We start from the raw sequence: 23,750 nt of genomic DNA, 5'->3' as shown, positions 1-23,750 counted from the left end.
ATGGACCTTTGGTCTTTCCCAGTATGGCACTACTTATGTACTTATGTACTTATGAGTAGAGGCTGACCAAAGAATGAATCCAGCGCTGGAGATAATGCTTAAAAGACGCTTTATTTGTTGCTTGGAAAAAAGGACCCTACACGATCCGTGTTTCGGCTTGCAAAACACCTGCTTCAGGGGTCACAATAGTATTCAAAGGATATTACTGAGCAAACAAAACTGCCCAAAGGCATCCACTCAAGAGAAAATACTGGACAACCAGCATTTCAAACATTGAGCAGACCACTTCGGGGAACGCTGGTTGTCGGGTCCTTTTGTCCAAGCCACAAATAAAGCGTTTTTTAAAGCACTATCTCCAGTGTTGGATTCGTCCTTTGTTCAGCCTCTACTCCTATTTGTTTGGCTTAATATTCTAAACATATAGGGGCAGATTCTGTAAATGGTGCCTAAAATATAGGCACATCAAAAAATAGCGCTTAGTGCAATTCTATAAACCACAGCTAAACTTAGGCATGGTTTATAGAATAGCGCATAGGGCCTGGAAATGTGCCTACATTTAGGCATGGCCAGTTATGCCAAGGGAAACCTGGTGTAAATACCCATGCCTAATTCTACAACAACACGTGTAAATTTTAGTAACCCCCTCGCCCCTACACACACACTCCACTCAGACCCATGCCCCCTTTTCGGCTATGTGTGCTAGAATTTACGCATGACTCTTTTTAGAATACACTTGAAAAGATGCATGTGTAAATTCTAATTATTGCCAATTAGTGCTGATCATTGGCTATCACCCAATTATCAGTGCTGAGTGGCTCGTTACCCAATTAAGTGGCACATGTAAATTGGTTGCACACCCAGTTTAACACATGCAACTCGTTGCGCCATATATAGAATCTAGGGGATAATTGAGAATTCTGTATCAGGGTGATTAAAATTAAGTGCCCAGTGGTCACCTGGTAGGAGTCTATATAAAGGAATATAGGTGCCTATAAAGCTGGTGTAAATGCTGCAGGTACCAGCACAAGTTACAGTAACCAGCCAGATTCTATAACTAATGTGCAAATTTCCGTGCCAAACTTGCATGTTTTCCTGAGCTGCGTGCACAACTAAACTGGCAAATGAGACAATTAGCACTATAATTGGGTGCTAACAATCAATTATTCAACTAAATGGGCAGAAATTTTAAATATTAGCGGGGACACTTAAAGAATCCACAATTTCGCAGCTAATTAATATGACTCAATCCATTTCATAATGCGTAAACATTTTCTTCTTTTTTCTTCATGGTTTATTTATTCAAAAAATGTTCATAATAGCTCTAAAAGACCATTCTCATGTCTGAAGAAATGAGAATGATCTTTTAGTGCTATCATGAACATTATTTGAATAAATAAACCATGAAGAAAAAGGAAGAGAATGTGCATTATAAAATGGATTGAGTCATATTATTTAGCTGGAAAATTGTGGAAACAATCAATTATTGGCATTAATTGGAAATATTTAAGATTTGCATACACATCTTACTAAGCACTATACTTGCAAATCTTACAGCAAATCTTACGGCATATGACTCAAAAGGGGGTGTGGCCATGGGAGGGGCATGGGCAGGTCAGGGGAACACCGGGGATCCATGCCACAATTACATACCAATATTTATACCAGGTTTCATTTGAGGTAAATCCTTGCACCCAAAGTTGGGCACGGATTCCGGTGCAACATGCTATTCTTTAGGGCTCCGATCCCAGAACACCCATTACACCCAGAACACCTATTCTGCGCTGATTTTTTTCAGTGCCAAATTTTGAGCACAATTTACTGAATCCAGCCCTACATGTACAAGTTTGAGCCCTGCCCATGCTCTGTCCAAGCTCCACCCATGTGTGCATTCCCCCTTACAATCACAGGCTATGTAAGTTATGTGGGGGTATTTCAAAATAGTACTTAGGCAGAATTTTGGCAGTTAAGCATCTATGTGCAGCAGACACACACGTGTAAATGGTGGTCAGTGCAAATGATGAGCCGTGTCAATTTTTGTCATTCTTGAACAGTGGGAGGCAATGCTGTGAATTTTGCCTCTGAGAGTTAATGGGGCTTTGCTTTGAAAACTGCAACATTTTTGTGGAAGCACTACCCCTGATGAAGCCAGCAGAGTGAAACAGCTGGGCCACCGTTGGATTCAAGATAAGTGTTTCTTTTCAATTTTCGTCTTTCAAATTGTTGATATTATGAGTTGCAGTTTTAACACTGATTTAGAGTAAATATTGATGATAAAATGAATAAATATGATATGAATAAAAATGATGACACAACAATAAGGTTTTTTTTGACCAATGATATTATTCATAACCCCAGTAAAGACACAGGGGTCCCAGGTATCTGGGTGCTTGAGGTCTTTTTCATTGTGTGTTATAATATTACAAATTGATCATTGAGCAGTACACTTGGCTCATTGTTATTTACATTTTATGCCTAGGCGCCTGGTATAAGAGGCTTGGGGAGGCTAAGCTTCCCCAGCCGCAAGCCCCCAACTTTCACCTGGTCGCTCCAGGTGCCTGCATCACTCTCCCTAGGTCCAGCACCTCTCATTCCTCCTCCATCTTGGTTCCAGCATCTCTCCCTTTGCTTTCCAGCCCCCTTTCTGGTTACAGCATCTATTCTCTCTCTCTCTCTCCTTCCCCACAGTCCCTGTCAGTTTTTCCCCTTGCCAGTAGCAGCACTGCTTGAAATGAATCAGCCTGCCTCAGGGCTTTGGGCCTGCCTTTTAATGCACTGCGAGAAAAACCTTACTCACTGACCTTCAATGTCACGTATTGGGGTGGTACATGCCACTCTTCTGATGGGACACACTTGGCATCTGTGCATTCTGGTCCAACATATTCCTTCCCTCCACTACTCCGTTGTCCATTAGTTTCCATACCCCCACCATCACCACCACCACCCAATGCCTTCCAACTACACTATGTAGCCAAGGAGCTCTTAGACAATTGCATGCTGTACAGGGCTCACCATTCCTCCCCAATGGTCTGCAAACCCTAACACCAGCTCCGAGCTGGTGTAGCGTTTGTCACAGTCAGCATGCCAATCTTTGGCATGCTGGTCGTTGATCATTGGGGATGAATAGATTTAGCCCTGTTTTGCATGCATTTGCTTGCTAGTTGCGTTCAGAGCCCACGAGCACGTTGTTTCACGCACTTGGGGGTTGTGATCATGGGGCGGTAGCAAATTCAGGCGCTAGTAAGGTGCTAACAGCCTCTAGCACCTGCGTTTGTGATCATCGGCCCATAACTGTAGCAGGATGCCACAATGTGTCTTCTTATAAAGGTACTGGAAGAACATTCTAGGTCCCTCCTCCAGAGTAGTGTTGGTCAAGGATAATGAAGACGTGGTCTATTCTGGGGAAGTCGCCCAATAGAACTGAAGCCCTAGCTTTTGGAGGAACGTATAAGTTACAGAGTTAAGGGAGAAGTCTGAGGGGTCCAATAAGGAAGGTATAAAAAGTGTACAGGATGGGTTTTCCACTTTGGGGCTCTATGCCCTAGGGGCTAAGAGAAGAACAATAAAGCCCAGGGATTGCCAGCCTGGTACACGGCTCTCCCCAGGGAGAAAGAGAGGACTCTTCCTACAATAGAATAAGAATAATCAGGTGTTGCCAGCTTCAATCACAGTTGTAGGGTGCCCTAAAGAGGAAAAGGGGATAAGTGGGAAGATCTAGTCTTGTCTTTAGAAGATAAAGAGAAAGAATGAAGCACCTGTTAGCCTATCATCCTGAAAGGGAAAGGATTAGAAGTTGGAGCATGACAGATCCGGTGAGTGCTAAAGTCCTATATGAGACGGGAGGTAGGGCCCAAATCTTGGGTAAACCCTGACCTGCCCAATTCAGGACAAGGGAAGCACTGGGGAACATAGAGCCATAAGCAATGAAATGAGGAGAGAGGTACAGTTGGAGCACAAAGAAATAGTGCTACATACCAGGAATGAGAGGAGTGAAACCTAGATCTTACTGTATGCTCTGAAGACTGGGTATTTCAAAGAAGATTAGATGAAGAGGAGAGTGATAGAGAAAGAAAACACTCCAAGAGAGCCGAAGGGTGCAATACCTGTCCAGCAGAGGAGGAGTGAAAGAGATGCCTGATAACCCAGGAGAGACCAAGAATTGCTAATACTTTCAGCATCTTTGATATTTTTTTGCAAATACTTTATTTTTATGAGCTAGTTGTTTTCATACCCTTGTTACTGTACATATTTTGGCACTTGGGAAGGATTAAATAAATTGCAGTTTTATTTATACTCTAAACCAGCCTCCTTCCTGTTCTTTTGAAGCATCATTACAGTGCCTGCCAGAGACTTTATTCAAAGTGAATACTCAACTATCAGGGGACCCTTTAATCAGTCTGTGTGCTTGCGAAAAAGATGTAGAGGAGATTTTTAACACAGATAATCTTGTTTGCTTATCTGCCTCTGGGGTCACCCTCAGTTCCACTTATCTGACAGGTTCACTACATAAATTCATACCATCTCTCGTTATAATATAAACCCGGCTTTAGTTATAGTTATAATCCTAATTCTTCTCTTTCTTACCCACAAATTTTGTCAGAACACATACATTAACAATTTGCTGTTCATACGCCATGAAAACTTCATCCATTCATCTGTACATGATATATTGAAGGGACTATGGCGTCCCAAGACTGTAAAAAATTTAAAAGATACTGTACATACAACTTTGCCTTGCTGCACTGTACACTGTCAAGCAGGGTTCATTCATCCTGCCCATTTACAGTACTACCTAGCACTATTAAGTATTTATTTCTCAATCACACAAGCTAATGTAGAAATAGTAACGTGAGTAACATAGTAGATGACGGCAGAAAAAGACCTGCACGGTCCATCCTGTCTGCCCAACAAGATAAACTCATATGTGCTACTTTTTGTATATCCCTGACCTTGATTTGTTTCTGCCATTTTCAGGACACAGACCATAGAAGTCTGCCCAGCACTAGCCCCGCCTCCCACCACCGGCTCTGCCACCCAATCTCAGCTAAGCTTCTGAGGATCCAATACATTGTGTAAATCAGTGTTTTATGTGTGAAAATGGTTTATAAAATACCACTTCAGTCCGCAGATTTTACATACCAAGGCGCCAATGGCAATCGAGAGTTAGCCTGATTACTTGGTATTTCGCAAAAGACTGAAAACTTTCCTCTGTGAGAGGTTTCTACCCATTGACGGAGTGTGTTAGATTGTAATTCACCATCAATGGTATATTATTTCATTCTTATTTGTATCTTATTTGTGCTTCTCTGCGGTATTGTAAATCTTGCCTGTCGTTTTTTTTTATTGTAAGCAACAATGAACTCGAGTATGTTTGGGATAAACTCATGCCAGCTACTGGCCTGATATAAGTGGGCGTCTACATTTCGGTACACCAGCATGGCTTTACTTTAGTATTCTATAACAGCTAAGGATTGCATAAGTACCATTTTAAAACTGGTTCTAAGCACACCCCATTGTGGCAGCTAAAATGAGGTACCAAGTTATAGGATTACCCACTTGAGTTCACTCGCCATCGTGCTTTTTTCTTTATTGCTCCATTTTTCTGGAATTCTCTCCCAGTTTTGATCAGGGTAGAATCATTCCTTCAAAAATTCCAAGACTGCAAAAAAAACCTGGCTTTTTCAGCAGGCCTATAACACGATCACCTAAATCTGGGAGCACTCATTGGGTTACCATTAGTCTCCTGACCTCCCAGTTCCTATGTTCCTTGTGTAACCTTCCCTTTTTTACCCTTACGTGTTTACCTTTTGTTTTGCTACCCTTTTATAGTTTGACTGTGGAGTTTCTATCTGTTTCTTATGGAATGAATGTTGTGTATCTTTCTTATTTTATATTGTAGTTCCTTTCTATCTTTTTATGTTTTTATTGTACAACACTTAGATCTGCCAGTTAGTATAAGCTGTATATTAAGTCTCATTAAATATAAACATAAATATAAACATATGGGGCAAGATTCTTGATATGGCACCTAAAAAATTGGCAATGAAATCAGAGCCAACTAAGTGTATTCTATAATCGGCACCTAGATGGCGCCAAATATAGAATACGCTTAGTTGATATACGTAGTAACATAGTAGATGACGGCAGAAAAAGACCTGCACGGTCCATCTAGTTTGCCCATGATAAACTCATATGTGTATACCTTACCTTGATTTGTACCTGTCTTTTTCAGAGCACAGACCGTATAAGTCTGTGCAGCAGTATTTCCCGCCTCCCAACCACCAGTCCCGCCTCCCATCACCGGCTCCGGCACAGACCCCGTATAAGTCTGCCCTCCCCCATCCTAGCCTCTCAACCACCAACCCCTCTTCCCCCCGCCACCCAATTTCAGCTAAGCTTCTGTGGATCCATATGATATCTCAGTGCCTAAATCTATATACATCCATTTACACCAACGAAAATGTGGCATAAATCCTAGTGTGTAGATCTAGTGTGTAGATTTATGCGCATTGGGCCACATTCTGAAACTATGTGTGCAAATTTTAGAATGCCCATAAAACACCCATTTCCCCATTCACAACCATGCCCCTTTTTTGCCTGCACGCGTTAGAAGTTCAGTGCACTTCATTACAGAATACACTTAGGGCCTGATTCTGTATATGACACCTAAAATTAATGCGTGATAGGCAATTACGCCTAAGCACATTCTAAATACCATGCATAAATCTACAAACGGTATTTAGAATATGTTTAGGCATAGTTCATGTGACTAAATCAACGTGTGTCCATTTATACCAATGAAAAACTGGTGTAAATCCCTGCACATAGATTTATGCGCACTGGCCCATATTTTATAACAATGCGCATAGATTTTGGAACGCCCATGAAATGCCTATTTCCATGCCCCTAACCATGCCCCTTTGCATGTTAGAATTTAGGTGCAGTACATTACAGAATACACTTAGCAATGTATGCATATAAATTCTCATTTTTGCCAATTAGTGCTCGTTATTGCTTGTTAAGAGCTGTTAATGCTTAACAGCATGTTAAAACAATCTACATGCATAGTTATAGAATACACCTAGGCTTATACACAGAACCATGCATAACTCTAGATGCACTATATAGAATCCAGGGGTTAGCGAGTTGTGCACCTAAATTTTAATTAGTGCCAATTAGTGCTCATTATTGCTCGATTTCAGCACAGATCTCTAGGCACACTATATATAATCTAGGGGATGGTGCTGAACATTAGGTGCTACTTCTGCGCTGAATTATCGGCATGGAAAAGCGTTCTAATGGACACAAGGCTCCAAAATGGGGCAGAAACGGCAGATTCAAGTGAAAGAACATTTATATGCCTGAGTGTGGCCAAGGAAGGGGCATGGGCAGGGCAGAGGCATTCCCTTAAAATGCATAGAGTGCTATAGAATTCAGAGGATCCACACCCAACTTGTCTGATGGAATTTATACCTGGTTTCAGTTGGTGTAACTCCTTACACCCAAACTTCCATGCAAATCCCAGAGCAGTGATCCCAGAACATGCATTACTGAATACTGCTCAGCACTGTTCCCTCTGAGCTGAGAGGGAGTCCTCCACCTACAGTCCTGCCAGCAAAGGGTGCTGTTTTATTATCACATTTTCAATAGTAAGGGACAAGAAAGCTCTGCAAGACTCCAGGAACCTGCCTGTTCCTAGTGATCGAATTGAAAGCACAATATTAAAGCACTACCCATTATTGACAGCAATGCATTTGGAGGACTCCTGCTCAGCTTAGAGGGAACAGTGCCATTCAGCAGGGCCGCCGAGAAGGGGGGCAGGGGGGACAAAATTCCCCGGACACGGGACTCCAAGGGGGGCCCTGCGCCGCAGTCCCCAATCTCACCCACCCTCGACTCCGTCAAATGTCCACCACTGGGCCGGCCCCCTGCATTGAAATCATCACAGCGCCTCACCTGTCACCCCCGTGACTGAAAGCGCAGCAGTGGCAGATCGGATTTGCCTCCCTTCGGGCCTTCCCTCCCTGTGTCCCGCCCTCATCTGATGCAACTTCCGCGAGGGTGGGACACAGGGAGGGAAGGCTCGAAGGGAGGCGAATGCAATCTGCTGCTGCTGCACTTGCAGTCACGGAGCAAGGTGACAGGTGAGGCGCTGTGATGATTTCAATGCGGGGGCCCGGCCCGGTGGCGTACGGAGGGGGGCGGGTGGGGACTGCAGTGTGGCAGCCTGGGGGGGCGGCAGTGGGGCCCCGGGCCCAGCCCAGTCCCTCGGCAGCCCTGCCATTCAGCACCAATTTTGTTCGGCACCAAAGAGCACCATCTAGTGGTTAGGGTGGTGGACTTTGGTCCTGGGGAACTGAGGAACTGAGTTTGATTCCCAGCACAGGCAGCTCCTTGTGACTCTGGGCAAGTCACTTAACCCTCCATTGCCTGCCGCATGGAGCTTGCCATGAGTGGGAAAGCGCAGGGTACAAATGTAACAAAAAAAATATATCGTCCTCAGCTATTTAATGCACCTTTAGAATTATGTGGGAAGAACAGCCCAGCCTGAAAGCAAGTATTAACTATTGCTCTACAGAAAACTAAGGGGGAAGTAATCAACATAGGTTAACATTATGATCTATTATTTTACTTTTAACCCTAGTTATTAGTAATTAGGTCATATTGCATAAAAGAGGACCTGTGCTAAAATAGCATATTAGTCGTAAAATAACATTTTAACAGTAGCCCACATTGATAACTGCACCCCTAAGACTAGTCAATATTTTTATTTGCTGAAGTTGATGGGTATCATTCTGCTGGATGGAGGAGAATCAAACCTTAGATCAGTAGGGCAGAAAACAATTCAGATGCTTTTATTCACTTGACCTTCTGAGTCACACTGACTTTCAGGGAACATGGATGCAGATTAAGGCAGGTAACCCAAGTGGAGCAGTGGCCTAATGGTTAATGCAGTGTGTGTTGCTCCTGGCAAGCTGGGTTCAATTCCCACTGCAGCTCCTTTAAGTCACTTAACCCTCTATTTCCCCAGGTACCAAAACTTAGGGGTCCTTTTACTAAGCTGCGTATGGGCCTACGTGTGCCCAAGACACGCCAATTCCAAGTTACCACCTTGCTGTACTGCGTGTGCCGGTCGGTAATTTTATTTTTGGTGCGTGTCCACTACGCACACCAGAAAATAGTTTTTATTTTCTGGCGCGCTGTGCTACCAGGCGGTAAAAGGTATTTGACAAGCGTCAACCCTTACCGCCCGGTTAACGTGTGAGATCTTACCGCTAAGTCAATGGCTGGCGGTAAGGTCCCAGACCCAAAATGGATGCGCGCCAATTTTCATTTTGCCACATGTCCATTTTTTGGTCTTAAATTTTAAAAAAGGCATTTTTACTGGTGCACCGAAAAATGGATCTGCGTGTGTCCAAAACACGCACTTACACTACCTCAGCCCATTTTTCAGTGTACCTTAGTAAAAGGACCCCTTAGATTGTGAGCCCTCTAGAGACAGAGAAAGTACTTGCATATAATGTGTACAGTGCTGGGTACATCTAGTACGTTATAGAAATGATTATTAGTAGTACTGAGACAGACACAATGAACTGAAAGTATTACTTTTCAATTTGTTCCTCAGCATCACTGGCTTTCTGAATAGCTTGAATGCTGTCTCCTTTCCCGGCCACACTAATATCACATTTCAGGTACCCCTTGGTTCCTGTTCTAATATCACCAGGGTCTGTGAGAATGGCCCACTTATCACAAAATTGGTGTCCTGCAAAACAAAACAAAAAATAGAAACATTCTGGATTAAACGTTGATTGTGGTGAAGTGTTTATAGGTAATCCCTTTTATACCAATTATAAATGATAGATCAGGAAAACACTAACTGGAGGTTCAAAAATTATAGACTTTTTAATGACAAAATATATGAAAATGAAACCAGATACACAGCCACTTAACTTTTCTGCCACGGTGAGTGAAATTCCTAGGTCGTTAGCATCATAATCTAGAGTACTGCATCCAAGATGGCCGCAAGCTGTTAGGTCGTGTCGACTCAAGCTCCTAACATGCCGAAACGGAGAGGACGAATAGCGGGTAGGGCTTCCCCGTTAACACCCTCCTTACCTGGTCCGTTGGATCGCTACTTGAGATCGCAGGGAGCTCATTCTGAAAGCGGGTTGCAACCAGATGTACGCGCCGGCGAAACGGAGAATTTGGCGCTTTCTGGACTTGAAGTGACTCTAAGCCCCGCTGAACGCACTCCTCCTCCCCAGCCGATTGGCGCCAGTTCCTTCCTCCTGGATTCGACAGGGTCTACTCCCATCGAGGTAAGGGGCCCAGAAGAACGCCGAATCGAAGCCTCTCTTACTACCGAGGTGGGATTGGAGACCAGTTTGCCTGTGGAAACGCTGCAAACTGAGGGGAGAGAAGCTGAGGGGCGAAGTGAGGACGCTGATCAGCCTGTAAGGTTTGAATTACCTATAGAATTTATGACTAAACCTAAAGATGTTACACTTGAAGCTTTGTGGGACTTGGTTTCCAATCTGGGTCAAGTTTTCCTTAAGCAGATAAACGACCTTCAACCTAAAGTGAAATCCTTGGAAAGTAACTTAGGTGTACAAGAGCAACAGATTAAAGATTTAAATGGAAAAATAGTTAACCTGGATCAGAGACTTCTGAAGATTGAAACCCTACAACCTATTATGGTGAAAGACTTGACAAGTCTTAGAGACAAAATGGAAACTTTTGAAAATTACACTAAAAATCATAATCTTAGATTTACTAATTTTCCTCGACTTCAGAATGTAACTCCAATAGATATGCTGAAACGCTATATGCGTGAAAATTTATTAATTCCGGAACAGAATCTGCCTCCAATGTCTATGGTTTATTATATTCCTGGGAAAGGAACCTCTTTACCTGAAGCTCCGATTGATATTTCCCTTTTACTTGAAACTTCTGATACTGAATTGGCAACTGTGGCTACATTAGTGGCCACAGTGGTATTATTACCAGATAAGAATTTGCTCTTTCGTCTGTTTTTCCGTAATAAAGATAAACCCTTTTTGGGTTTAAAAGTTTTACTTTTTCCTGATGTCTCCAAGGAGACTCGTCGACGAAGGAAACAATTCTTACTCCTTAGGCCTGAGGTGTTGCACTTGGGGGGTACTTTTTTTTTAAGGTACCCCTGCAAGTGCATAATAAGGTTTAAGGATAGAAAATATGTATTTACAGAGCCGTCACATGTGTCCTCGCTCATAACCTCAGTGAAAATGGAAAAGCGTTAATTATAATTGTGCTCTTCTTAACAGCTTTTGTATAATCTTTATTAATTTCCTTATATTTAGTCTCCGCAATTTTCCTGAAATCTTGGATCATATTTATGGACTTGAGTATAAATTTTCCTTAGTGAAGGTTTATTTTCACTTCTTTTTTTCTTTTCCTTATTATTATTATTTTACAATATTGTAAATTACTATATACTATACCTGAACAAGAGGAATGTCTTGTAATATAATGGAAAATGTTAATAAATAAATATAAAAAAAAAAAAAATAATAATCTAGAGTACTGGACCGCCTCCACTCTTTATAAGTCTCCAGCAAATATATTTTTCAGGATATCAAAAAGATATGTGCAAAATATGCTTATATTGATCCGTGAATTTATTTAATTTCCATATTTTGATTAAACTGAAAACCAGAACTCATGGTGAATTACGACAACTAGAACCAAGAATCACTAATCTACAGACACTAGAAGTTGGCCATCAAAGAATAAAATAAATTGGTATTTAGAAGCCAGGAAAAAAGTATTGATTTTCTGTGGAACTATGCTGGGACCTTTTCATTAAATGTAAGCAGAAGTAATGCAGGTAATTTCAGCACCCACTGCAAAATCTGAAACTTTGAAATATGCTTCACATTTTGAAGTATGCTTTACAATAATGTGTTTCATTGCTTTTATTGATGCAATCTGTATAATGGGGGCTTCATCTGTAAGACTGTATTTCTTTGAATCCCAGGGTGTGATTGTTCTTCTTCTTAATTTTATGTTGTTATTAATGGAACTGTGTACCACAGATTCCACTTTAGAAAGAGCAGTTAAAATATAGGCTGGTTTCTGCTCAAAAAGACTATTAAAATGCAGATAAGTGATGGCTTTCAGTTATACAACCTACTGAGAACCTGGTTGAATAGTTTTCTTAGGTGTAGATATTCAAAGGGGTTTAAATTGGCAGGAGAATACCAGGGCTGCCGAGAGACTAGGCCGGGCCCGGGGCAAGGCCGCCCCACCTCCGCCCTCCCTTCCGCTACCACCCCTCATCGCTCCCCCTGCCGCCCCCTGTTGCTCCCCCCACCTCTGCCACCCCCCGTCGCTCCCCCCGCCGCTGCAGTCCCCGGTCTCACCTGCCTGCCTCCACGGCTCTGGGCCCCCTGCATTCAAAGTGGCAGTCGCAGATCGCCTCTCTTCTGGCCTTCCCTCCCTGTGTCCCGCCCTCATCTGATGTAACTTCCAGTTTCCGTGAGGGCGGGACACAGGCTCGAAGGGAGGTGATCTGCGACTGCTGCTTCGAATGCAGGGGGCCCAGAGCCATGGAGGCAGGCAGGTGAGACCGGGGACTGCAGCGGCGGGGGTAGCGATGGGGGGTGGCAGAGGTGGGGGGAGCAACAGGGGGCGGCAGGGGGAGCGACGGGGACGGTAGTGGCGGGGAGGGCAGAGGCGGGGCGGCCTTGCCCCGGGCCCGGCCTTGTCTCTCAGATATCATACTCAGGTCCATGACAGCGCATGCAGGTCCCTGTAGCAGTTTTAGTGGATGCAGTGCACTTCAGACAGGTGGACCCAGGCCCATACCCCCCCTACCTGTTACATTTGTGGAGGAAACAGCGAGCCCTCCGAAACCCACCACAAACCCTCTGTACCCACATATAGGTGTCCCCTTCACCCGTAAGGGCTATGGTAGTGGTGCACAGTTGGGTATAGTGGGGGTTGGGGGGGCTCAAGACACAAGGTAAGGGAGCTATGTACCTTGGAGCATTTTATGAAGTCCACTGCAGTGCCCCCTAGGATGCCCGATTGCTGTCCTGGCATGTCAGGGGGACCAGTGCACTACAAATGCTGGCTCCTCCCACGTCCAAATGGCTTGCATTTGGATGTTTTTGACTTGGATGTCTTTGGTTTCGAAAATCGCCGAAAGTCAAAAACGTCCAAATCTAAGAATGTCCAAATCCAAGGACGTCCTTAGATTTGGACGTCTTTGATGGTATTTTCGAAACGAAAGATGGACATCCATCTTTTTTTGAAAATAAGTTTTTCCCCGCCTCCAGATTTGGACGTTTTACAAAGACGTCCAAATCCAAACTTAGATGTTTCTTTCTAAAATGCCCCTCTCAATATAGCATACATTTTTGTGAATAGTGTTCTGCAGAAAAATACATAGAATTTCCTTGAATAAAGCGAAATAGTTATCCCATACCTGGTTGATTGTAAACTGTCCCTAAGTCGACTTTAAAGGACCCAATCAAAATGCTTCCTATCAATTTGTTGTGAAAAACCTGTGGAATAAAAGAATATTAAGCAATAGGAAACATAGCTTTACCTTGTAAAATATGGACATACCCTGATAACATGCACAGTGAACTGAGAAAATGCTTATAAATGAGATGCAAAAACCATTACAGAGCAAACAGCAGTTTAAAGCCAACATTGAACAGGGAAATTTTCATCTCATGTCATTTCCAGGAATAGTTATTTAGATCATTTTCATTTGACCATTTTTTTCCATCACAGGAGGAAAAAAAGGAACACTTTTTCTGAAAGAGTACGCACTCCTCCTGATAGCATGTGCATGCTATTTGCACATAGACAGCCAGATTCTAATATATGGTGCCAAAAAAAATCGGTGCCAAAAAATATGCACAGTGCTATACTATAAACCTCACCTAAAGTTAGGTACGGTTTAAATTTAGGTGACTAATATTTAGGCGCAGCCATTTACACCAACTAAAACCTGTTATAATGCCCATCTCTTATTCAGGCACGGATTGGGTATATTCTGTTACAGTGCGCATAATTTTCAGGAATGTTCATGACCTTCCCATGACCCTCCCATGGCCACACCCCCTTTGTGATTTGTATATTAGTAGTTATGCACACCACTTTACAAAATACGCTTAGACAGTTGAGCTCGTAAATTCTAATTAGTGCCAATGATAGCTTGTTAGTGGCCCTCATATATCTTCAGACAATGGCAAAACTACATCAACCTACCCGTATCATACTCTACCCATTACTACCATACTAATCATAAATATAGTCCAAGCCATATCTGTTCGCTTGTACTGAGTGAACTCTTCAACCAATCTGACCCACTATAATTGTCTGCCTTGTTATAACATTATTCTTCAATCAAACTGAAGCTCTGTAATTGTATGCCTTGTTGTATGTAAGCCACATTGGACCTACCATTAGGCGGGAAAATGTGGGATACAAATGCAATAAATAAAAATAAAATTATTGGCACTGATTAGCTTGTTAAACAGTTAAGTTGCACGTACAAATCGGCTATGTGCACGGATTTGCACGTGCCACTGTAGACGCCATATGTAGAATCCAGGGATGGCTTGTGTGGTATTGGGAAAAGTGCACATTCGTTCAGAAAGAGTGTGCTCTTCTTCCAAATTGGGTGCTCTGTTTCTCACGAGTGTGCGCAATTAGTAGCACACAGAAAAACCCATGGCTTTTTGTGTGTTTTCTGCCTGTTTTTGAATTTTAACGACATGCTTTCAGGCACCACTGATTTTATTTTAATGCCTAAGGGGGTCTTTTACTAAGCCGTGGTAGCGTTTTTAGCTCGCGGTAGAAATCAGCTGGCGGTAAATGCCCCCTTCTCTTGGAATTCTGTCCCTTCAGTTCTTAGGCAAGAACAAGATTATTTTAAATTCCATCAATTTTTGAAAACATGGTTATTTGCTAAATACTTAGGTTGTTTTTTTTTATGGTGAATTCTGTTTGGAAAGTTCTAGTATTTGCTGGAAAGGAGCTATTACCCTGTGAGACTAGAAGCACAGCTTAATGCTTGAAGCACTCATCTCTGAGGGGTCCTTTTACTAAGGTGCGCTTAAAAATGGCCTGCGGCAGTATAGGCGTGGGTTTTGGGCGCATACAGAATCATTTTTCAGCGCACCTGTACAAAAAGGCCTTTTTTATATTTTTGCCAAAAATGGACGTGCGGCAACATGAAAATTGCCACACGTCCATTTTGGGTGTGAGACCTTACTCTCAGTCATTGACCTAGTGGTAAAGACACATGCAGTAACCGGGCGGTAATGATCTACGCATGTCAAATGCCACTTGGAGCACATAGCTGACACGTGCCAGAAAATAAAAAATATTTTTCGGACACACGTTGCGGACGCACACCAAAAATGAAAATTACTGTAAGAGCCACGCAGTAGCTGGGCGGTAACTCAGAATTGGCACATGTTGGGCGCGCATAAGCGCTTAGACAGCTTAGTAAAAGAGCCCCTCAGATCCTAAGGTACTAGTTCCCAACTCTGAGTCTTAACACTAATATTTATTAAGAGCCTCTTATCAAGCCATGCTAGCAGTTCCCATGTGGCAATGCTGAAGGAACTTATTCAAAGTGAATGGACTTTGTCAGCATTACTGCACCGGGAGTCGCTAGTGCAACTTGATAAAAGAGGCTCCAACTATTTATTTATTTTATTTTGCTGCATTTGTATCCTACATTTCCCACCTATTTGCAGGCTCAATGTGTCTTACAATATGTTATAACGATAATCACATTAATGGAATACAAATTTCAGAATATTGTCACAAATAAGGTGCATAAGAAAATCATGGCAATCATAATAACGGAATAAGAATTTCAGAACTATGTGGAGATTGACCAAGCTGATTAACCCCCTTGGGCCCTATTTTGAAAATAGCTTTGCCACCACAAAGAATAAGAGTAGGAGAAGCTTTCGTGCTCAGCTTCGTGTTCGACATTTGTTTCTCCCCTCCTTTTTGAGGGTTAAATGAAAAGTAATGCCTCTATCTCTATAACTTTTGTTTAAATGAAAATATTCTGAAAAATAAAAAAAAACAAAAACAATGCTTGAAACTTGCTTTTTTATTGCACATATTTACTTCTCTATATAGTCACCACCACCGCCACACATTTCTGCCAATGGACACAGTTTTTGAAAATTGCCATGAAAAAACTGCACATCTTGTCTCTTCAACCAGTTGCTCACAGTCCTTTCCACCTTTTCATTCTAATCGAACAGATGCCTCCAAAGGTATTCCTTCAGTTTTGAAAAAAAGATGGAAATTGCATGGAGCTAAGTCTGGGCTTTACGGCGGATCAGGTAAGACCAAGACTTATCGTCACAATTGATTTTGTGTTGTTTCTTGCTCTGAGAGGCCTAGCATTGTCATGTTGCAACAAAATTTCCTTCTTGTGCTTCCAAACTCTGCAATTTGTATGTTTTGTAAGAACACATTATTTGATTTCTGTTGACATCATTGTAGACAGTTCATTTCTTGTTCATAGCATTGTGTTATTCAAAGCTCGCAATAAAAAGATTTCAGCACAAGCTCTGCACAATTCTATAATTTAAAATGTTTTGCCCCATCACACTAAAACTGGACAGTGTATCCATTTTCAATGAAGCTCTTATTTCTGCCAAAGGAGGTGCTGTGGAGTCCTGACCAAACTTTTGCACCTGCCATATTCACTGTTTCCTTGTGTAGACGTTTTGTCAGCTTCTGTTCACTTAGAAATTCAGTGAAACCTAGAGTTCGATGAAGGTTGCTGAAACATTTGTACAGAAGTGTATTTAGCAGATGTGACGTTGTAGAGATTTAAACACAATGAAACCACTTGAAATAGGGGAAGGATTCATGGAATTGATTTTGGATGAAGCTCACATCTTTTTTTCAGTCGTAGCTCAAGGCAAGTTACATTCAGGGACAGTAGGTAGTTTCTTGTCCCCAGAGGGCTCACAGTCTATAATTGGGCACCTCCTAGTAACTGCCTTGATGCCACATGGTGAGAATCTATACTACAATGACATCTGGGCACCCAGATTCCATACAGAATACCTGCATAACCTGGTGTCGACTTTATTTTTAGGCACCTACATTTACACCAACCAGAGAGCTGGCAAAATTGTGGGTGCCTAAATGCAGCAAGAGCTCCACCTATGTCTCTTCCATGCTCCAAACAAAAAAAGGGGTGGGAATGACCAATGTGATAGTCCAGGGTAAATGCACAAGTCCTTTATTGGCATATATAAAAGTGCTTGCTTGAAGACAAACACATCAATAGGGTACAATAAGCATTTGCTTGAAGGTGGACTCAACAAGGTCCACGTTTCGGCCTATGCCTTCATCCAGTTCTTTAGCAAAAATACATTGCAGAAATCACAAGCACTGTACAGACTTGACTCCAAATGTGTGTATTCCAATAAGAACCACGGAAAGGCTTGTCTTGTTTTTGTGGGAGTGTTTGGTTTTCCATTTTCGCTGGTCTCCCTTGCTCCACCCATGTGTTCACCCTCTTGCGTTTGCATGCTATAGCACTTATGCAAACCCTTCTAGACTACCGCTTACGGTGCCAACACCTTTTACATGTATTATTACATTTTGTGCATACACCTGCCCAAAGGTGGTACCTGTTACAGAAATACTCTTCGGGTTTGTTTCCCGAGGCAATAGAGGGTTGTGACTTACCCAAGATCACAAGGAGCCACAGTAAGATTTTAACCAAGCTTCCCTGTTCAACAGCTAAGAGAGCTGTATGGAAGAACTGAGATTTGATAAGATGCAATGTGAACACAAGAATATGTGATACCATCTTGTTAGATACTATAAGAAAGTTGATGCACGGCTCCTGATGAAGCATGTAAAGTGAAACGGGTTTGACCACCGTCGAGCCATAGCTAAGTGCTCAACAATTGTCTTTCACATAAAAAGAAGAGCATGTTTGAAAATAAAAGAAGATTGGAATTTTAAATACATCATGTTGATTTTTTGATTAAGCATTTATACTGGACACTTGTTGATGTTTAATCATTTATAACTACTACTACTACTTAACATTTCTAAAGTGCTACTAGGGTTCCGCAGCGCTGTACAATTTAACATAGAAGGACAGTCCCTGCTCAAGGAGATGGCCGGTGATCTCCTTTGAAAATAAACTGGATAGGCTTTATCTTATGTTATCTAGAAGTTATTTATTTATTATTAGGCTTTATTTACCGCCTTTTGAAGGAATTCACTCAAGGCCGTGTACAGTATGAATAAATCAAACATGAGCAATAGACAATTACAGCAGTAAAGATATTCAAATAACAATACAGTTAAAGTGCCTTTTAAGGTGTCTATATTAAGCCTATTTGATGAAGACAAATAGGCACCTAGTTTGTCTTTATAAAATACTATAGTAAATGGCAGGTGAGAACATTCTCTAATAAAGGAACAAGCTGCCACATGGTAGGTCACATCACAATTTAATTTAAATATATATTTTAAAAATCACAACACACATCTCAGATTATGATATCCAGCTGTGAAATAGCCTCGTTCATTATTTGAAATTAGGGTTGGCCAGTGGTAACTTTCTCTAATTCTTTTCATGATGAAAGTACGATTTCATACCCAGGCAAACCGACTCAGTAATATTTATTTAAGTAAAAAAGAATAATGGTTTAGCCTGAAGAATGCTCAGAAGTATGATATGAATATTACTTTAAGGATTACCAAAGCAAATATGTTGCTGTTGCTAAATCTTACAGTACACAGACATAAAACTAGCCTATTATCATCTAAGTTGCTGAGCTTTGTGGTTTGGATCCCTCTACTTTAAAAAAAAAAAATGTTTCTTAGTGCTAATTTTGCCTCTGCTATATTGATTTTTGGATTATCTATAGGATCATTTTCTTGTAAGATTGAGAACCTGTGGCAGGTAGCAAAGCTTAGTATGGGCAGTCATGGGATCTCTGTGTGCGGAGCCTCTGGAAATAATGGATGTGGGAAGGACAGGGGCAAGACAGGGGCACATCATACACTGACACTCTTAAGATTTTACAATACTGTCTGTCACAGCAGTGGCTCTACCATTAGGCCACCTGAGGCGGGGGCCTCAGACGGCACTCCTGTGAGGCAGCATCACCCCCCACCCTTCCCTCCTCAGCCCCCTTCCCTGAAACTACCTTTTTCTTTTCTTTTCTTGTTTTTCAAAAGAAGACGGCAAGCAGCAACTCCCATAGGCTGCCCTGCCGCCGGCCCCAGCCCTTCTCTCTACTGCCTTTTCTGTAGTGTCTTCCCTCTGGAACAGAGCAGTGGGGCAGCCTATGGAGCAATGCAGTGGATTTGACATACAAGGTCCTAGGTACACATCTCACAATGGTGAGCCCTCCAGGAATAGCTAAAAATGTACTGAACTTAACTGTACACCACCACAATAGCCTTTATGCTATTTTGTGTTTTTTGGGGCACTCACACTTTCCACCACAAGTGTACCAATTAGAGTAGGATACGGGCCTGGCTCCCCTTCTCTACAGTCCACTACACCACTTTCATCTCTTCTGGGAGTGGGAGGGGACCAGTGACCACTGGGGGATTAAGGGGGGGGGGGGTCATGCCTTTGTCCCTCTAGTGGTCATCTGGTCGATTTGGGCACCTTTATGGTACTTAGTCATTATTGAAACAGGTCCAACCTAAAATGTTTTTACAATGTTCCATTATTGCTAATAAACATCTATATTATAAGCCCACCCTAGTCGCGCCCAAAACATGCCTCCAACATGCTCCAAAATGCATATTTATTTATTTATGTATTACATTTGTATCCCACATTTTGCCACCTATTTGTAGGCTCAATGTGGCTTACATAGTACCGGAGAGGCCTTTGCAGGCTCTAGTGTGAACAAATACAGGGTGATGTTGCGGTAAGATCAAGTTCATGTGGCACAGCCTCATTAGGGAATCGGAGAACGGAAGAGTTGTGTTATGTCCATTACGTGCTTTATTTTGGTTGTGTTGCAGAGATTAGGCATTTAAGTTAGATCAGTAAGGTATGCCTTTTTAAACAGGTTGTTTTTAGAGATTTACGGAAGTTTAGGTCATAGGCGCCCCGTATAAGAGGCTTGGGGAGGCTAAGCCTCCCCAGCCCGCCACTGCCCCGCCGCCGCCCGCCGTACCTTTAAATATTATATTTTTGCTGGAGTCACGGGCAGCACCGGCATTGAAGGCATCAGCAGGCTCATAGCGGTTCCAGCAGCCTTCCCTCGCAAGTCGGATGATGGCTCCGCCCTCTTCTGACGTATTTCCTGTTTCTACGAAGGTGGAGCCATCATCCGAGTTGCGAGGGAAGGCTGCTGGAACCGCGATGAGCCTGCTGATGCCTTCAATGCTGGCGCTGCCCGCGACTCCAGCAAAAATATAATATTTAAAGGTACGGGGGGGGGGGGGCAGGAAGGAAACGAGGGCAGACGGGAGAGGAGAGGAGGGTTGCTGCAGATGGTGGATGAAGGGAGAGGAGAGGGCAGGGGAGAGGAGGGTTGCTGGACATGGGTGGATGGAGGGGAGGGGAGAGGAGGGTTGCTGCAGATGGTGGATGAAGGGGAGAGGAGAGGGCAGGGGAGAGGAGGGTTGCTGGACATGGGTGGATGGAGGGGAGGGTTGCTGCAGATGGTGGATGAAGGGGAGAGGAGGGTTGCTGGACATGGGTGGATGGAGGGGAGGGGAGAGGAGGGTTGCTGCAGATGGTGGATGAAGGGGAGAGGAGAGGGCAGGGGAGAGGAGGGTTGCTGGACATGGGTGGATGGAGGGGAGGGTTGCTGCAGATGGTGGATGAAGGGGAGAGGAGAGGGCAGGGGAGAGGAGGGTTGCTGGACATGGGTGGATGGAGGGGAGGGGAGAGGAGGGGAGAGGAGGGTTGCTGCAGATGGTGGATGAAGGGGAGAGGAGAGGGCAGGGGAGAGGAGGGTTGCTGGACATGGGTGGATGGAGGGGAGGGGAGAGGAGGGTTGCTGCAGATGGTGGATGAAGGGGAGAGGAGAGGGCAGGGGAGAGGAGGGTTGCTGGACATGGTGGATGGAGGGGAGGGTTGCTGCAGATGGTGGATGAAGGGGAGAGGAGAGGGCAGGGGAGAGGAGGGTTGCTGGACATGGGTGGATGGAGGGGAGGGGAGAGGAGGGGAGAGGAGGGTTGCTGCAGATGGTGGATGGAGAGGAGAGGGCAGGGGAGAGGAGGGTTGCTGGACATGGGTGGATGGAGGGGAGGGTTGCTGCAGATGGTGGATGAAGGGGAGAGGAGAGGGCAGGGGAGAGGAGGGTTGCTGGACATGGGTGGATGGAGGGAAGGGGAGAGGAGGGTTGCTGGACATGGTGGATGAAGGGGAGAGGAGAGGGCAGGGGAGAGGAGAGTTGCTGGACATGGGTGGATGGAGGGAAGGGGAGAGGAGGGTTGCTGGACATGGAGGGGGAGGGAGGAGTGAGGAAGGAGATGAGATGACAGAAAAGGAAGAGAGTAGAAAAACTGCACATGGATGAAGAAAATAGGCAAAAGCTGGATCCACTGGACAGTCAAGTTTGCAGAGGACCCAGCTTTTACTTATGGATATAGGACAAGAAATGAAGAAGAAAGGCGGAAAGTAAACAAATAAATGGAAAGGAAGCCCTGGAAACGGAGTTAAGAGGACAGATAGCAGCAGAATCGGATACTGGGCCAGCACAATCAGAAAAACAAAGTCACCAGACAACAAAGGTAGAAAAGATCATTTTATTTTCATTATAGTGTTTGGAATATGTCCACTTTGAGAATTAGGTGTTCAACATTAAAAGTTTATTTACTTATTTATGACATTTATCCCACATTAAACATGAATTAGGATATTTGTGGCTCTACATGAGAATTGTGATATTATGATCCCTTGTTTCAATATTGTTGACGGTCTGCATTTTCCGTATGGGTGGTATATTGGTGTATTAGGTTCTGCCCAGTGTAATATTTATAGTACAGTAAGGTTCAGAGTGTGTTTATGCACAAAGTTGTGCATAGTGTTTTGCAGTTGAGCGATTGTGGTTAGTATATGCTTTGAGCAACTACTTTATTCTTTGACATATGATACATAACTAATATCTAAATTTAATAAAAGGTATTAATTGTGACATTTATTTATTTTTTTTCTGCGTGTGATCAGACAATTATGGATTTAAGCTCTACCCCTGGCCCCACCCCTAACCCCGCCCCCTTTAGCCTCTCCAAACAGTTGGGCCACCGACCGCCTATGGTTTAGGTGGTCGTACGTCGTTTTCAAGGCTTTTGGTAATTCCACAGTTGTGTGCTTATGTAGGAAAAACTAGATGCGTAAGTTGTTTTGTATTGAACTGCATAGAAAAGAATCTTAAAAATGGGTTTTGAAATTAACGATTTGAATGTTTTGGTAAAAAAACAATGTTCATCTACCACTTTGTGCCACCCTTTGGATACTTTTCTGTTTCACAAATCAGCCCCTTAACTAGCTAAACTCCAGAGTTAGCCAGTTAAACCCTTTGGTTTCTCACCTCTCTCACATGTTACTCTGCTGAACAAAACACCAAGTTGTTCACTGGCATCTCCAGTTTCTGGAGGCAGCTTTACTTGTTAGCTCTACTCTCCTTTAGTGTAAAGCTATTTAAATACTTTCTTTTCCAAATCCAGTACCATTTCTAGGTTGATTCCAAGAAATGACATCATTTTATACAACTGAGAACAATAGAATTATTCGTACATTGCTGAATAAATAACACAATTTGCATTTGCAGCAAGACAGTAAGAGAAACTTGGCAGAGCTCAGTCTTAAAATATATAACCTATGCTCAGATTTCTTAACCTTTTATGAAGTGCGTGAAAACACTCTTTATACTTACAGCAAGTTTGATGATTTTGTCAAAAAGATGTTCTTGAGGTCCAATAAAATCAAAAACAAAATACTGCAGAAAAAGAAAACGGAATATGTTATTCACACCATGCTGTCCACAAGCAACAACCCTTTTACTCATACTGTCCCATAGTTCCTTAACATGACTAAACTTCAGAATAGTTTTCATGGTATTCAGCATGATCAGGGTATGAGACGAAGTGACCTTGTCCAATATTTAAGTGTGAATGCCAGTTTTTCCCCCTTCCAGCACACATCAAGACCCCCCACCCCTGAAAACCCCCTGCCCCCCCTAGTCATGCAGGCAGACCCTCCCTCTGGGCCTACCTGTATCCATGGTGGTCCAGAAGGGTCATTGAGGCCCCCAACTTGGGGGCTGGAACGCAGCCCTCTTGTTGCCCTCTCATGGCAGTCATTTTAGACCAGTGCCACAAGGGGCAGGAGTGAGGGGGCTGTGCTCCTGCCCCCAAAAACCCCGCTGAACCACCAGGGATACAGGTAGGCCTGGAGGGAGGGCCTGCCTGCATGGCTGAGGAGGGCAGGGGAGTCTTCCGGGGGCAGGGGGTCTTGATGTGGGCTGGGAGGGGAGAGGGAAAGACGGAAACGTTGGTGGGGGTCTGAGGGGGCTCAGAGGCTTTAGTTAAATTTTTTAAAAATGTATGCGGGTGCCAGCGTTGGCACCCACACAGCTAAGCAACCTTATTCAGGACAGCTCTTAAGTTGTCCTAATTGAAGCCGCTTAGCTATGCGGATGTCGGCACTGAATACTGCCGGCACCCACATAACCTGGGGCTCCTCCACAGTGCCACCCCCTGACCTGCCCACT

General features: G+C 43.4%; 1 protein-coding gene across 1 annotated transcript in view; it reads right to left on the bottom strand.

Annotated features, from left to right (window-relative positions):
- FER1L6 (fer-1 like family member 6) overlaps nt 1–23,750 on the bottom strand; it is a 289,857-nt gene that overhangs the window by 191,592 nt on the left and 74,515 nt on the right. Inside the window, exons 6-8 of the mRNA XM_030218883.1 lie at nt 22,914–22,976; nt 13,466–13,544; nt 9,604–9,760 (exon numbers count right to left, since the gene is read on the bottom strand). Coding sequence (XP_030074743.1) covers nt 9,604–9,760; nt 13,466–13,544; nt 22,914–22,976 — 299 coding nt within the window. The remainder of the gene's footprint in view (nt 1–9,603; nt 9,761–13,465; nt 13,545–22,913; nt 22,977–23,750) is intronic.

Source organism: Microcaecilia unicolor, chromosome 1, assembly GCF_901765095.1.
Source record: "Microcaecilia unicolor chromosome 1, aMicUni1.1, whole genome shotgun sequence".
Classification (NCBI taxonomy): Eukaryota; Metazoa; Chordata; class Amphibia; order Gymnophiona; family Siphonopidae; genus Microcaecilia; species Microcaecilia unicolor.
The sequence above is the reverse complement of the archived record's forward strand: the minus strand, read 5'-3'. Positions and strand labels throughout refer to the sequence as shown.